The sequence below is a fragment of the Xenia sp. Carnegie-2017 genome, unplaced genomic scaffold (assembly GCF_021976095.1).
Source record: "Xenia sp. Carnegie-2017 unplaced genomic scaffold, XeniaSp_v1 HiC_scaffold_25, whole genome shotgun sequence".
Classification (NCBI taxonomy): Eukaryota; Metazoa; Cnidaria; class Anthozoa; order Malacalcyonacea; family Xeniidae; genus Xenia; species Xenia sp. Carnegie-2017.
Window position 1 is genome coordinate 4,151,066 of NW_025813488.1, and position 16,894 is coordinate 4,167,959.

A 16,894-nucleotide genomic window follows, 5' to 3' on the forward strand; every position below is an offset into this window, starting at 1 on the left:
AGTGTGTAAAAATGCAGACTATAGTCTTGCGTAAAAGTGTGTGAAAATGCAAAAACTATAGTCTTTGGCAAAAAAGTGTGTAAAAATGCAAAAGCTATAGTCTTTTGCGTAAAAGTGTGTAAAATTTCAAAGAATATAGTCTTTGACATAAAAGTGTGTAAAAATACAAAGACTATAGTCTTTTGCGTAAAAGTATGTAAAAATGCAAAGACTATAGTCTTTGCGAAAGATGTGTAAAAATGCAAAGACTATAGTCTTTTATTAATGAAAAGATGTGTAAAAAATGCAAAGACTATAGTCTTTTGCGTAAAAGATAAAATTACAAAGACTATAGTCTTTGCATAAAGAGTAATAAAATGCAAAGACTATAGTCTTTTGCGTAAAGTGTGTAAAATGCAAAGACTATAGTCTTGCGTAAAAGATGTAAAAATAAAAGACTATAGTCTTTGACGTAAAGATGATAAAAATGCAAAGACTATAGTCTTTGGCAAAAAGTTGTAAAAAATGCAAGACTATAGTCTTGCGTAAAAGTGTGAAAATGCAAAGACTATAGTCTTTTGGAAAAAGATGTAAATGCAAGACTATAGTCTTTTGCGTAAAGAATGTGTAAAATTTCAAGAATATAGTCTTTGGCATAAAAGTGTGTAAATACAAAGACTATAGTCTTTTGCGTAAAGATGTGTAAAATGCAAAGACTATAGTCTTTTGCGTAAAGATGTGTAAAATGCAAAGACTATAGTCTTTGACGTAAAAATAATAAATGCAAAGACTATAGTCTTTTGCGTAAAAAGTGTAAAATCAAAGACTATAGTCTTTGCGTAAAGATGTAAATACAAAGACTATAGTCTTTGCAAAAAAGTGTGTAAAAATGGAAGGACTATAGTCTTTGCGTAAAAGTGTAAAATAAGACTATAGTCTTTGCGTAAAAGTGTGTAAAATACAAGACTATAGTCTTTTGCGTAAAGTAAGTAATAAAATGCAAGACTATAGTCTTTTGCGGCATAAATAGATGTAAAATGCAAAAGACTATAGTCTTTTGCAAAAAAGTGTGTAAAAATGCAAAGACGAAAGTCTTTTGCGTAAAAGTGTGTAACAATGAAAAGACAATAGTCTTTTGCGTGAAAGTGTGTGAAAATGCAAAGACTATAGTCTTTGATGTGAAAGTGTGTGAAAAAGCAAAGATTATAGTATTTGGCCAACATTCATTTCAATTTATCAGAAAGTCCAGTCTTCAAATGTACACGACTTGCAAATAAATCAAAACGTACAAAAAATAATATTTGCATAAGGTTTACATTTTTCAAATCTTCAACGGTTGTTCTTACCTTCTTTTATATCCATAGGTTGTTCAGGGTTAAGGTAAAGACTGTAAAAGGAATATATATATAGTTCATGCACGTTAATCACCCAAAGACTATAGTTCACGCACGTAACTCCCAAAGACTATATATAGTTCATGCACGTAAGGCCGAAAGACTATAGTCCATGCACGTAATTCCCAAAGACTATAGTTCATGCACCTAACACCCAAAGACTATAGTTCACGAACATAACTCCCAAAGACTATAATAGTTCATGCACCTAACACCCAAAGACTATACTTCATGTACATAACACTCAAATACTATAGTTCACGAACATAACACCCAAAGACTATAGTTCATGAACATAACACCCAAAGACTATAGTTCATAGTTCACCACACCTATACAAACAGACAATTCACCACACCTATACAAAGACAATTCACCACACCAAGACAAACAGGCAATTCACCACACCTATACAAACAGGCAAATCACCACACCAAAGACAGATATCAACCCAAGGAATACAAAATACCCTGCTTATCTCTCATTTTCTCATACTGTCACTTGACACCTCGAATTTTGTTCATAATTTTGTGTTAAAACGAGAAAGATGTCGGTCGCGCATTTGTTGCTGAAAATCCATCGATTCACAAATACACAATAAAAGTAAAATTTTTTAAGAAATTTTGACTTATAAACATTCCAGACAATAGTCGTAGCTAGCACGCTAAAGTACAATTTGAAAAGACATTAAAACACACAAAATTGTCGTTTTTATACTGACAAGGTCCTCTTGCAAAGCAAAACACCGTCAAAAACACGTAGTTAAACGCCTAATTTCAAAAAAATTACCTAGGGAAAGCTATACACGTACAATACGTAACTATACATCAAAAAGATTTTTTGTCATCGAATTTATCGACATTTAAAATACTCTTTTAAATAACAAAAATTTTACAAACATACCTTTCTCTTTCGAGTCTTTGGGCATCTAGTTCTGTTAAAAGTGGTAGACGTATGCACATTTGGAGGCCTGATTTCATTGGCTAATTTCGATGAACTAAACTAAAATATGAACGATAAGTTTTGCCGGCTGAATGAGAAGGTACTCTGTACTTTTTTCCACATCTTTCTTTGAAACGAAGATAGTTAAAAAGCAAGCACAATTTTCTGATTCCAATTCTTACATTTCCTTTGAACATAATGAACAAGTAGATCTACAAGTGATGTAAATGAATTGAATCCCCACAAATCTTTTGATTATAACCAAAAGTGAAGTATCCTCCTAATAATAATGTGAAGAAACAACAAAGATTTGTTGAAAATCACTTGTTTAGTGATTATTAAGAATGACTAATCTGGTTGGTGACTTTAGTGATACCAACATGTAAAGTGTCTTAATGTTCTAATATCAAGCTATAAATTAATAATAGTTGTAATAATGACTCATATTGTTAATGACATTTTGTAATACCAAGTATTGAATGCTCAAAGAATCGAGTTCTCGGAAATCTTAAGCGGAAAATTCCCAGCGTAAAATAAAGTTAAGTTTGCAAGTCTATTTATAATAATATGTCTACTGATTTTACGAAAATCACTAAAATGCTTTTCTTATGGTAACTTTAATAAACTTAGTGTAAGAATACATTGTCTACCACAGAATGCCCAGGTGTCGATAAACAATGCCCAGAATGAAATAATGTAAGTAAAAGGCGAAAAAATTACTACTACAACATAAAATTTGCATGTTTATATGATTTATGATATACTAGTGTTTTTTTCGCTCATCATCAACATGATTTCACTAAGGGAATTTTATCTTGACTTCCGAGCCATGCAACGAATCTTTTCGAACATTCTCATGCGTTCTTTGTAGAACCAAACACAGAAGCTGACGGTAGATGACGAGATGTGACAAAACGTAAAAAAACGTATGCATTGCTGCACAATTATTATTTTATATAACAAATATTGCAGTACAAACATGGTATCAGCAATGACAAGACCATTACTTTAAGTAGTTATACGTTTGTCATTCTCACTTTCATCGTTGCTATTTTCTCTCTCATACAAGCAATGTGTGACTAGTACAGACCTTTGTTACATACACCATTAACCCATTTGTTCTACATTCTCCAATGATCACAATATGTACAATTTATTCAACGGTACCATATCCACAGAAAAGCTAATGTCGCCAGTAATGACACAGTTCCAATGTTTGTCAATATCTTTTCAATTTTGCTCTCAAGAAGAACGTCATCCACATCAATTTCTACCGTTGCTTCCACTTGAAACTCCGATAACTTCATGTTCCCCACGTGAACATTGCCCATTCCATTATTTGCATGACCGTTGGTGGTGTGGCCGTTGGTTGTATGACCGTTAGTTACCCCACTGCATATTTTTCCATTGTTATTATCGCGACTGTCTCCTCCAACTTTGTTTATACTGCCATTTACAATATAATTACTGCCCAATTCAACTAAAAAGCAAAAATATTTTTATTTGCCAAATGATTAGCATTTCATTCTCACTCACTTTGATTTACTCAAGCAACCGTAAATTGGCAACATTCATCATTTCAAATTAAACGAAATATTGCATAAGTTTTTTTAAGATTCTTCCAAGAGATCAATTCAGAACTGTCTATCCTTGATTCAGCGTTAACACAGACAAAGATCAATGCAGGATTATCTATCACAGATTCAGCGTTAATACAAAACAAAATCCCTGCTTACTGTCTTCAGCTGCGTGGTTTAGTTGTGGTTCTACTTCTCTCTGCTTCTTCTGCTTTCTTATGGTAGCCCAAGTCAGACCGGCAATTTCTTCCACAGGTATAGGGGCTGTAAGAAGACTTATGACGACAATAACGAAAACTGTTCCAACAAACAAAATTACACCTAAAAGAAAGGAAATATCTCAGAGATGATATTGTATCGTAAATCCACTTCTAAAAAAACAAACATACGGAAAATTATCCTTTAGTGCAGTAAATGGCAATACTTAAGAAAATATTAACTTACCAAAGTACATGAAATTCAGAGAAACAAAACCGGGTCGATCATCAATTTCACCACATTTTGGAGGTGGAAAAACATATTCTGTTGCAAAACGTGCAATGCCAAGGACAGTGCCAAACACCAAACCTTTGAAAGAGAAATGTAGAATGGATGTAAGAAAACTCTGATAAATATTTTAAAACATCAATTAAATCATCAAGCGAGGCAGAAGTATCAAAAAGAAGCAACACAAACACAAGACCTTTTACCTGCTAAACCTCCCCAGCCGTTAGCTCGTGGCCATAATATTCCGATCAAAAATACTGCCATGATTGGTGAACCTAGTAGTGCCTGAATAGTTTGGATGTATTTGAAAAGTCGACTGCCGCTTCCACCTATAAAACAACAATGGTTAAAATTTGTTGTTGCATAAATATGCTTTACAATACGCAAAGTAATTATGGAGGGTAAATAAAACAATGTTTTGTAGGAATCAACAAAATTATTGAAATGACTAATTTAAGGAGATGGATTCACAATGGTTATGCTTGTATGTGGATGTTAAATTTCGGTGAGTATTTGTTGCCGTACCATGTCATATTTTTTTAAGTAAGATTTTAGCCTAAGTGTGCTCCATTAAACACCATTCACAATGGCTTTTGCTTCAATGTTTGGTGTATTGGTATTCTGTAGTGTAATTGATTATCCCCTGAACCCCTTCTAACCATAGCTATAGAAGCACCCCTCTAAAAAATCCATCCAAGAATTTAAATAGTTACAATAAATTGGGCGAATACTTACTATCAATGAATGGTAACCAAACAATACCAAAACCAATCATTGAAAGAACAACGATCCGACCAACTATAACTTTTTCCTTATCTCCAGCCTGCAGAAAGAAGAAAAAGATTCAAACCAAGTCTATATAAAGTCGTATAAACAAAGTTTATGCAGTTTTATCAAAACATTTAAAAAGTCATGGGCCACAAACAATTTCGATTACCATTGAAATGAAGTTGAAGTAGACGTTATAAAAAATAGCAACTGCATTGTAAAATTCAATCATGCACCTTAGGTCTGAAATAGCTCCAAACATCAACGGTGAATATTGTACTACAACTGTTGTAGACAGAAGACAATGATGACATCACTGCGGCAACCATAACTGCTGTCATTAAACCGGTTAAACCAACTGGAAGTAACTCGAAAACAAGTCTACAAAAAAATTTATTAGAAATTTGTTTGAATGTAATCCTAAGCAAATATTCGCATATTCAAAAATAATGTAAGAACGAACTTGGGATATGCTCTGTTGGTGCATCCAAATTCGTTATCACATGCTATTTTACAGCTTTCGGCATTCGGGCAAGCGATCATATCAGCATATAATACTCGCGATATCATTCCTGGCATAACCATTATAAACATTGGTAACACTTTAAGAAAGCCAGCTAAAATAGTACCACCTTTCGCATGGGCTAATGACTTTGATCCTAAAGTTCGTTGAACTATGACCTATATGAGTAGAATGAGTTGAAAATGAGTATTTTGAAGACACTATGAAATGAAAGAAACTTAATAAAAGACGGTTGTTTTTGAATTTAATAAAAGAAAAGAATGATAAATCGATTTCAAAACGAAAACAAAGTGTCAGTTGATATCCTTGGTTTATGCGACTGAAATAAAAACATGCACAAACAGAGTTACCTGATCAGTACACCAGTACCATATTCCAATGATAGGTAAGGATAACCAGATACCTAACCATGGATAATCAGGGTCATCAATGGGTCGAAACATATTAGCCCAATAACCAGTCATAGCGTAACAACTGGACATGTTAGAACTATTATTGGTAATTGCAGAGTTATTCGTGTCGTTAGCAATGTATGGAGCACCAACAGCTTGAGGGAATTTTTCCCATAGCTTATCGATACCACCAATCTCATTAAAACCTGTAAAGTATAAAACAAATCACAATTCACCGCAAAATTGTTATTTACAAAAACTTGTACTACGAACAGTGACAATGTAATATACACAAAAACTTTTCTTAATGTTCGTTTGAAGTAAAAAAAATTACAAATTTAGAAAAACAATAACATTTCAGTGATGCAGAATGTCACTAAACTAATAAGAAAAACGCAAATTTTACCAATAACAGTCAACACAATTGCACCAATTAACATGATTGCACATTGTAAAACATCTGTATATGTTACAGCCTCAAGACCACCTACATAACAAAAGCAAGTATAATATAAAATCAAAACACAGAAATCCTTCTAGTAAAATATGGATGATATAATTAAAATCATCCACCTAGAATCACGTAGAGAGCTGTAATTGCAAGAATGATAACAGCTGAAATATAAATATTTGTTCCTGTAGCCTCTCTGAAGTACAAGCTGCCAGCATAAATGTCAACCTGTAAAATTTATAAATTGCTTAATTCAAAAACACAATCATTATTTTAAAAATGTCCAAAATATTGTCATTTCATGAAAATTTTAAAAATGTGTCAACGTTTACGTATTTTGGTATTGTTAGGTTTATCTAAAAGTAAAACAAACATCGGGACAATCAAAAACCGGGACAGCACTTCGTAAATGCCTCAATTTAAACGTCTTGCGAAATGAAAATATTACATGATGCCAAAATACATATATGTTGACACGTTTTTGAGAACTTTTGATGAAATGATAGTTTTCTGGATGATGCCAAAATACATATATGTTGACACGTTTTTGGGAACTTTTGATGAAATGACAGTTTTCTGGACAGTTTTTAAATTGTCTAACATTTTTTATACATTGTAATAAAACATAAAACTTACCGAGATTTTCGTAAAAACGTAACTAATCAACGCCATAATAGTCATGAATTGTTGAATAGCCGTACTCTTATAACGGTTCTTTAAATACTCAGGCATTGTATAAACCTATAATACAGAGACAAACAGTTTTTCTAATCGTTGCAACAATAGCAAAGGTATAAATACAGTAGGTGAATATACCCCTCCTTTCAGGTAAATAGGAACAAAAACATATCCTAACAGCAGTAAGATCCACGAAGCCTAAAACACAAAATCAATTCGGACATGAAAAACTATGAACATTTTTCGGTAAAATGAATATTTGTCCAGACACAGTTATAGTGAAAAATCAACTCATAGCAAATCACCAAAAACATAAAAGTATCAAATTATATAACCTGCCATTCATAAGCAACGACTGCTATACCAGTTGCAGCACCATCACCAGCAATACCAACAAAATGCGTTCCACCCATATTACTGGCAAATAGACTGCCACCAACCATCCACCATGAAAGGTTACGACCAGCAAGAAAAAATTCCTCAGATGTCTCCTCTTTATTGCTCCTGCGCTTACGCAACTTAACCTATACATGTAAACATTATGGATAGGATTTGAAGGTGTTTTATTGAGAAAACGATAAAAAGATGCTTACTAAAAGTCCGAGAGACACTGTGATAACAAAAAATAAACCAACAACAAGCCAATCTTCCCAAGAAAACGAACTCGCCATTTTATCTTCACACTCTAAAAAATGACAAAAAAGAGATACAAAAAACCTGAAAGTTTGCATGCAGCTCGTTAAAATAATTCGGCAAATCATCGTGCTAAAAAACATGACAGTTTCTATTAAAGCAAAACAAAAAAGAGAAGATCTTACGTGGTTTAAAATAATATCTAAACATGGTAAAATTGGTTTTTACAATAAACTAGTACGTAGTCTTTTTCTTGTTGTTCATTTGATTTCAAATGAAAGACAAAAGTTACGTTGTGGCTTAACTTGCAATAATTATAACAAATTATAAGTGAAAATTACAGTTCAAAATTATTTTGACAATGCTATATGTTCTAATAAACTATAAGAATTAAAAAACCCATTTTTTTGTGATTGTCGAACAACTTTTAACGGAATAACGATCATTTAGATTGCAAATGAGAATCTTCTTAAACCAAAACATAAACAATGCCATTTAAATTGGAAATTTATCGTTCACAAATACTCAAATACTCAATATAGGTTGTCGTTGCAAGATTTGCGCGTCAAAATTCATCATTTCAATTAAACTGCGACTTAATTTTAACTATGACTTTCTATTAGTTTAAAATGAAAGAACGCAATAATTTCCACTCGCTTTAGGTTAAAGTAAACAAAACAATGGACTGGTAACCAGTGTTTCATTAAGACGAAGCCAGAATGAACTTCGACCAATAGTCATAATCAATTATCTCATTAAAAAATTAGTCATAGATATTTATGTTCTAGGCATGGTGAGGTAAATGCAATAAACATATGGTTAAAAACATCGAATCTAGAACAATCAAAAAACGTAGAGTTGATGTATAATGACGTTACAAGTTCACGCTGTATGTCATTTTAAAACAGGTCATTTTTCAACACGTCGATATGAAATATGTGGGTTTCATAGAAAAACAATATCATTATGACACGCAATATGTTGAAAGGGAAATGAAGGGCAAAGAGCTAACCTTTTTAAGAATAGAATGAAATGGAACATGATTTAAAAAAACAATAAGTTCATAAATGCTGGCGATGATAAACTATATGTTTTATATAGTAGCAGAACTCAACGATATAGATTGGCGTTATTGACATTTGATGTTTTGAAAAGTGACACAAATTTTGATCTTCCGGGAAATGCTCTCGATTTCCCCAGTCAAAATAAAAAATCATGCTCAATCTTTGCCTTTATCTTATGAAAAATATGAATGTCTGGATATATTTGTTAAAAGTAGGCAATACCATAGAGTCTTACAATAAATAAATGTTACACAGTTTTCAGTTCTTTAACTGTGTTTTTGCTGGACGTACAGCTTGTTCATCTAGGGTTTCTATTAAAGAAAGCAAAATAACCTCGACAGCACACTAGAGCTAGTAAAATATATAAAAAAAAATTTTTGTCAGTTTTTATGCCGCTGCTTTCAAAGCGTTTTAACAATCATTTTTCAACGCAAAAATTTACATAGTATTATAGTTTCATATTTCAGTGGTCTGTTACCGCGCAATTGAAATATGATGCAAATAATAACTTCGTGAATAAACTCTGATTGCAACACTATTGTGTCCACTCATCAGGTAGCTAAGTACATACCACAGAACTTTTATCAGCCCCAAAATAAAGCAAATAAAAAAAAATTAAAACACGAGTCGTGATAATGAATAACAGGAATTAAAGAAGTTTTTCTGCATCAAACAGTCATCAAATATCCTTAGCTATAATTATTAGGTCATATCCACAATGAACTTCAGTTGTAGAGATAAATGACGAGTGAAATAATTAATATAAATTAATATGCACTTGGATTAAATTTTGCTATGTAATTACATATCCAGACAGCTAAATTTTTGGCTTCAATCAAACCTAAGCATGTTTTCTGTCATGCTTATATAAATTTCAATATGTGTGACGTGACGATCTCCATGGTGAAGTGAAACATCACGAGGTTTGCCAGCATTGGGACCAACCCACTGAAACGCCTGCTGCCACTTCTGTCACACAACGCATTATTTATAAATATTCGGTTAAATTCGGTTTCAGTGAAAACTCCATATTGAAATCTATCATTCTCAGAAACCAAAAACACCCATGGAGTAATTTATTCCTACGTATAAATAAAAGACGCAGATAAACGTATCTTTTTTTGATGCGCAGCTTGTAGGATATGGGATATACCGGTACACACGCCATAATTTGTACAAATACTAAGCAAATACGAAAATAAAAAGCAATTTACTCTTTCTGTTTCAGGATAAATTGATCGATGAACTTTAACAATCCTTCACAAGCTAATTCATGGTTCTAGTTAAATTTACCGATAAAATTTCCATCTCAAATATCATGCCGTTATGTTACAGCCAAAGCACAAAGTTCATGTTGTCTACGGTCTCCCTAAGTTAGTTCGTGCTGTCCACTACTTCATGGTACTTTATTTTAGTTTCAACGGTTGAGAACACCATACGTTAAATTAAAAGCGTTATTTCTTTACAAAATGATCACGATATCGAAATCAATAACTATAGGAGTTAGTCTTAGTACACAAAAAATGCTCACTTGAATAAATAGTTGTAATCTTTGAATCAAGAAAGTTTTCAGACAAAATATTTTTTAATGAAAACGTCGTTCACGCAACAAAACTTTTTTACGAAATACGAAGTTATTGGATAGCATGTAGAAAAAATATTGTTAGTTCTATATAAAGCGACGTGGCAAAGGCTCAAGACATCGAGAAAAGTGATGATTCACCCCACATTTGTTAGAACATTCTTATCATTCTTGCTTATCACCATGCAATGAATTAGTTTCTGAGATAACTGAAATATCATTTCTTTTCATGGAAAAATAAGAATTTCTATACATAATCACGAGAGTATTGAAAACAGAGATAAAATAAAAACACATTGAGTTACTTTCATTAACGGCATGTTTATGAAGTAGTCTATATAACAAGTCTTATTAATCAAATGTCGTACTAAACAGTAAGTTTATTTGATAAATGAAAATATAATTTAGTTTCATAACAGATATTGAGAAAATTTTTTTGTTAATAACTTCATAACTTTCACTCAAGCCAGCCGTTACAATGGCGTGTCGCTGAAGTTTGCAATACACAAGGACACGGTTAAATTAATTATCAAACTGTCTGAATGATTTGCCATAAAAAGTGATATTTTCTTACCTTTATCTTGAGACTTCAAAATATATCGTTTTCCTTGTGTCTTTTCAGAAGGCGTGATCGCGTATGTACACTAAACAAAGACGCAAGCAATATAAATATTCGTTGAGAATATAAAATGAATCATTAACTAGAAAGGAAAGGTGTCGAATAACAGCAAAATGACGTTTGTTTAAATAGTAATTCTCATCAAATTTTCCGTGAGAAATCGGCAAGCAACCTCGTTTGCCCTTCAGACGAAATCAATCCTATTATATACAGGTAATGAACTGTTACCTTACCCCCTCTCTACTTATTTCAAAATGTTTTATTAACGTTCGTTGAAGACATTGTCATAAATGTTAGGGTTTAAAAGGGCAATAAAGATAAGTAATAAGTGAAACTTTCGAAAATTTCGAAGAAGTTTTTTCTGGAAAAATTCAAAGAAACCATTGGGATATATCTTTTCACAACAACGGAAAAAGTTAACTTATTGTGTGAGAGTTGAGAATGATAAAGCAACGAGGAGACATGATGTAGAGATATGTGTTAATTTGTGTTTCAAAATTTCTATAATACACACTTAAATAATCGCAAAAAATATTGCAAACCATGCATGAAGAAGAAACCATAACCCCATCAAAGATTAGCTATGACTAGCTAAAGTATTTTAATTTGAATGGTTGTACTTTGATCTAAACGTTTACATATATCGCTGAGAAACAACAGGAAAGCCAGGAAGTTGTGAACGAGTGACAGCTTCAATAGCACAGTGGCAAAAAAAAAACACATGCACAATAAAACGCAATCATTGTTAAAGTTTGGATTGAGAATTCACCATTTCACATGGTAATATGACATGGTATAGTACTTGAGATAATTATATTCTTCAAATGACAATTGACAGCACGACCAAGTACAAACAAGTACAACCAAGGTTCATTGGTTGAAACATTAATTAAATTTTCACCGGCATTCATTCATTGCTTTTGAACAACGCAACTTACTACTTATACGACAGTTTCACGTGCAAAATGAAAACGTCGACCTAGCAATAGTAAAGATCGTGGTAGATAATAACTGTTACACATACTTAATACAAAGAGGCAATTTTATCAACTCCATTCAGATTTGCAGGAGGTCTAAAAGTCAAATCACAAAAATGACTCAATTATATAGATGTATAAGATCTACGTGTTGGATGAATGTTGGATGAAAATACGTTTTAAACAGAGAATTGATCGAAGTAGCTATATACCTGGAAAAAATAAAAGACATGAAAAAAATAAAATAATAGTCAAATGGACTTAATTGACAAAATGATATTGAAAATTAACTCCTTTATAAGTGAAGTTCAAAAAAGACGATAACCTTGAACGACATTTCGTTAAATCTTGTAATAATGCCAATAAACGAACAGGAAAAAGTCTTTATCATTCTTAAGGTATTCAATAACACACTTGAAATATCCATGTTTTTCTATTTATTTATAAACTGAAAATTATAAACATTAGCTAAATCATTCTTTGATTAAAGATAAGTTAACGGGCAACATTATTAAACAAATTTAAGCATGTTCGTGATATTAACAAAATGTATATACCATGATAAAACAAAATTAGAATAAATAGGGGCACAAAAAAAATCTAAATTGATACCAAATCTGAATATGAAATGAATGAAGAAATCCAATAACTTGGATTAGCTATCATAAATTATGGCACAGAACAGAAATCCACACAAAAGAACAGAAAAGAAATCAAAACATGTGTATACCACAAGTCTGCGAAACCAAAATCCTAAAAAGAAGAAACTGATTTTATGACTGCATAATCATGCTTCCTTTTACTATTTCTACTTTTATTTGTGTATTTAGAAAACAAAAGATCAATAATGCAGTATTTCTTGTCATTTAAAAACCATGGATATTACTGCTGTTATCTGTATAAATAAATTGATTTTTATATCACCTAAAATGTAGCATGGTTAGAAACTGCTGCATTACTTGAACGTTATACATCAACATGTATATTATGATCTAATTCTGTCTCATTAGCCGGAAAATGATCTAATTCCTTTATGGAACGATTTCGGCTTCTGTTTGAAGTTATAAAACACAGCTGTTGCTGCAATAATTGTTTAAGAACGTTTGTAACTTTGTGTTATTGAAAGAGACGAAAACATTATTTTTCATGTGTCAAACATTCTTTCTAGGATGTTTTCTGCACGACTTTGAGCGACTTCCTACCTGATGTTGTAAATTATTGGTGACATAAATAAAAGCTATTACCACATTAATATAGCAGGGCACATCACCACGTTCAAACTGTGCGACGATTATCTAATATTTTACCATTGTGTACACGACCTGACCGAAGAACAACAATGTTTAAAATTTCTAAATTTGACTGCATTTGACCAATTATGGAGAAGTATTTATTTAATCATTAAATAGTTCAGAACTTTTTTCTCTATGTGGTATTTTAATGTGTCCACAGTTAATTTAAGGTTTATGTTGCATATCAACTTCCATGAACAGGAATAATCCTAGCAATTATAACTTTCATAATTTCACTTTTCGCCTTAATTACAAAGTGTAATTTTGCGTGCACTTTAAGGGAGGTAATGCTATTCAAGTTTCACTCAAAATTTACCTATAATGAGGCTTCGTTTTAGAGCGTGAGTACTAAAATCATTGGAAAATTAGGACGTGTATGAAAAGTTAGACTAATAAGTGCTTTTAAGTGACGTTCTTTATGATGGACATTTTAAATTTGAATATAAATGAGATTTAGAATACATTAGTTACTGTACATGATTTCAAAACTTTCCACGATTCGTTATGAACTTCGTCATGTTCAAATTGTAGATCTGTTTTATGATTTTTATGAAACAATAAAATCCAGCAAAGCACGATGAAATTATTTTTCAAAAATTTAAAAACACTGGGATAAGGCGAAACATGGTCATATCAAAGACAATATAACCGATATAACCCACCTAGTCGTTGAAATCAACGAAAAGAAACGAGCGGGGACTGTGGCGAGTGAAAGCAAGATAATTTATTTTTGTAAACAATACATCGCTAGCTAGAATTCACTACATGTGCAGTTTTGTGAGTTAATTTCTCGGTCGTTTTACAAAGTAAGTGAACAAAAAACATCTTTGGGCGTAAAAAAATATATGAAAAATGAATTTATCCCACAAATTGATGCGCGAAAGTCTTCGTAGGGTGGATCAATTTTAATGCATCAGTATCAGCTAATCAAGATATGTGATGTATAAATCTAAACTGAACTTTCCATCTTTCAACTTTCCGTACAGTCCGTCTGAAGACTCAAGACAATTTTTAGTGGATTATGGTCGTACAGGATTTGTTCATGTGTATAAAAGTGACCGAACAGTTAAATATTCACGGCAAAAATATGGCTCTAAAGATGAACTATTAGATTTTATTTCCAACAAGCCCACTTTACCTTTGAATCTTCCAGAGTTCAACGCAATTGACACTCGTTCTTCATCAACAAAATCCAAACCATCTTGTTTACCATCTAAACATGAATCAAAATCAACAAAAATTGCTGACAACAGAACGTCTTTTGGGAATTGTTTATCTCATACAAAGTTAGATGATGATATTTTACTGGTTCATCCCTGGGGAAATACAATGAATGAATTGCACTTCAGTAGTTTGGCCATGAATTCTGTTGGCATTGCTTCACAAAACTTGTCAAAGACATCAGAATTTGTCATTCTGCCTGAAACAATCCATGAAATTAACATTGCCAACAGTTTTCATGGACATGTTGCTGTAAGAACAGATACAACATGCTGGTTATTTCTAGTCGATTATTCAAACAAAACTCAGGTAAGAATTAATATTGTATACATTTGATATCGAACAGAAAAATCTACCTGTTTGTATTTCCCTGAAGATACCACAATTTCTTGGAAATGTCAAGTGTCCAAGTCAGCCATGTTCTGTTATAGTCAGTCCTTACATCCCTGGTGAAGTTGCAATTACCATGGAAACAGGAAATTTGTATCTCTGGAATGGTGACAAGATAATTGAAAAATATTCTCCCACAACAGTTTCCAATGCAAAATGTTGTATTTGTGAATATGGTGGTCACCCAAGACAAGTTGTACAAGGCAATGAAAGCAACATTAAACTAATTGATTTCAGGGTAAGATATTCTTGTGATAAATTTCCATTCCCTTATACTGTGACATATCCACTTGTTCCATTATTTTAGGATAGAAGAACCCAAAACATCATGAGCTTACCTTCAACACATTTTTTCCCTAACAGCAAGTTTACGGCCATACAACGTAACCATTACAACCCATTTCATTATGCTATAGCTACCGACCAATCTCTTGCAATCCTTGACACACGTTTTGTTCAGCATCCTATGTTGAAGTGGACATATTCACTTGAATATCCGAGTAAATACATTAAAATAGAAAAATCTCTCAATTCTGATGAAGTTTTGGTGTTTTTGGGATCATATGATAACCATGAAATACATTGTTTCCAATATTGTTATGGTAAAAGGTGTGACAAAATTCATGTTGAATTGATGGGTGATTCACCAGCTGTTCTTCCACCGCAAGTAACACATAGTCCTTGGAAGGTACAATTGACCAAACAATTCAAAATAGCCAAATTTTTTTTTAATATTTAATAAAGACTGCATCAGTCAAGTGCTAGTAAATAAGTAGCGACAAGTTCATTAAACTCAGTTGCAACTTTATTTCAAGGTTTCCTCGTACAGTGAATGGCCGGAAATGGTGGATTACCACGATAAAATATGCAGTTTGTTGCTAGTAAATGAAAGACTGAATAACCCTCTACTGGGCTTCACTTGTGTTGCACACAAGAAATACCTCTCCATCATTCAACTGTCAAATGCTGGTGACTTATTTTACCAGAATTACCAGCCATTCAAAAGACACAATGATACTGAAATATCAATTCATGAAGACACTGACATGACACCATTAGAAGACACGTCTGTACAGTTAGATGAAAATGAAGAGAAATTTCTCTCTCAATGGGCTAATTACCTTGTGAGTCAATTTCGTGAAGACAACAAGTCGAACAGAAAATGGAAGTTTAAAGATGTTAATTTAATACAGAATGAAATGTTTAAATCTTTACACAGAGGTCTTCAATGTTTTTTATGCAGTGGTGGAGAAATCGCTGAAACAGAGGATAATGACTGTATATGTTGCAAACTTTCATCTTCTGTTTCTCAATCTCTTTCTCATATGGAAAAAAATGATGAAAAACTACTCATTAAATCAAGCTTGGGTATCCAGAACTCGTTACAAACTCTTAATTTATTTGATAAAACAATCAATTGTAGTAAAGCTCTGGGAAAGAACTTATTATATAACTGGACTTCAGACGAGCAAAAAGCTATAGATTTGACAGAGGAAAACGATTATCATAAAGAAAGTCTGTGATTTACTTTTTATTTTTTAGTGATTTTCGTTACATTTTATATTAGAGTAAATTAAACGTTAAGTTAACTTTTTTTTCTCATTCCATCACTGGTTTTGACGCTTTTTTAGAAAGTAAATGCCGTGTCTTATTTTTTTACTCTCCGCAGGTAGCTACACCACAATTAAAATGAATAAAAATATACAACAAACCTGGACTAAAAGGTATACTATTTACGAATTACGAGTAATTATAATTAATATTGAGCAATGTCAACAGTTTTTAAAGACATTTTACTGAAAAAACTCTCTATAGTACAACGTTTTATTTATTCATACAATGATCCTATCCATTAACACTTAAAACAAAATAATTTGTTGACGGCACGTTTCAAACGCTGCAGAAAAACGAGTACATGATTTAAAC

The 16,894-nt window shown here is 32.3% G+C and overlaps 2 protein-coding genes across 4 annotated transcripts; one reads left to right on the forward strand and one right to left on the reverse strand.

Annotated features, from left to right (window-relative positions):
* Nucleotides 1-3,232: 3,232 nt before the first annotated feature.
* On the reverse strand, nucleotides 3,233-15,000 carry LOC124453040 (sodium/glucose cotransporter 5-like). 2 transcript variants are annotated; one of them, XM_047003734.1, is made up of 17 exons: nucleotides 14,935-15,000; nucleotides 14,496-14,570; nucleotides 11,044-11,113; nucleotides 7,784-7,875; nucleotides 7,526-7,714; nucleotides 7,329-7,388; nucleotides 7,149-7,253; nucleotides 6,635-6,740; nucleotides 6,468-6,548; nucleotides 6,020-6,267; nucleotides 5,610-5,827; nucleotides 5,383-5,527; nucleotides 5,114-5,201; nucleotides 4,582-4,707; nucleotides 4,337-4,459; nucleotides 4,052-4,213; nucleotides 3,233-3,795 (listed from the first exon to the last, which is right to left on the reverse strand). In XM_047003734.1, exons 4-17 carry the CDS (start codon nucleotides 7,859-7,861, stop codon nucleotides 3,473-3,475), a joined length of 2,052 nt encoding a protein of 683 aa, XP_046859690.1. In that variant the 5' UTR covers nucleotides 7,862-7,875; nucleotides 11,044-11,113; nucleotides 14,496-14,570; nucleotides 14,935-15,000; the 3' UTR covers nucleotides 3,233-3,472. The 2 variants fall into 2 exon arrangements, with proteins under 2 accessions (XP_046859690.1, XP_046859691.1); XM_047003735.1 differs by lacking the exons at nucleotides 14,496-14,570; nucleotides 14,935-15,000 and adding an exon at nucleotides 12,113-12,129.
* On the forward strand, nucleotides 14,087-16,679 carry LOC124453041. Of its 2 annotated transcripts, XM_047003736.1 has the most exons (4): nucleotides 14,087-14,887; nucleotides 14,955-15,206; nucleotides 15,276-15,656; nucleotides 15,784-16,679. In XM_047003736.1, the coding sequence occupies exons 1-4, from the start codon at nucleotides 14,297-14,299 to the stop codon at nucleotides 16,489-16,491; spliced, it is 1,932 nt and encodes a 643-aa protein (XP_046859692.1). In that variant the 5' UTR covers nucleotides 14,087-14,296; the 3' UTR covers nucleotides 16,492-16,679. The 2 variants fall into 2 exon arrangements, with proteins under 2 accessions (XP_046859692.1, XP_046859693.1); XM_047003737.1 differs by lacking the exon at nucleotides 15,784-16,679 and having other exon boundaries at nucleotides 15,281-15,407.
* The last annotated feature ends 215 nt before the right edge of the window (nucleotides 16,680-16,894 follow it).

What these genes read in the sequence shown, in the direction of transcription:
- LOC124453040 (XM_047003734.1), bottom strand. Translation starts at nt 7,861, where the DNA reads ATGGCGAGTTCGTTTTCTTGGGAAGATTGGCTTGTTGTTGGTTTATTT. An exon ending in GGTACTGGTGTACTGATCAG is followed by an intron (nt 5,828 to 6,019) that starts GTAACTCTGTTT and finishes CTACTCATATAG; the next exon opens with GTCATAGTTCAACGAACTTT. An exon ending in GGAGCTATTTCAGACCTAAG is followed by an intron (nt 5,202 to 5,382) that starts GTGCATGATTGA and finishes TTCTTTCTGCAG; the next exon opens with GCTGGAGATAAGGAAAAAGT.
- LOC124453041 (XM_047003736.1), top strand. Translation starts at nt 14,297, where the DNA reads ATGTATAAATCTAAACTGAACTTTCCATCTTTCAACTTTCCGTACAGT. An exon ending in TTAAACTAATTGATTTCAGG is followed by an intron (nt 15,207 to 15,275) that starts GTAAGATATTCT and finishes CCATTATTTTAG; the next exon opens with GATAGAAGAACCCAAAACAT. An exon ending in TAACACATAGTCCTTGGAAG is followed by an intron (nt 15,657 to 15,783) that starts GTACAATTGACC and finishes CTTTATTTCAAG; the next exon opens with GTTTCCTCGTACAGTGAATG.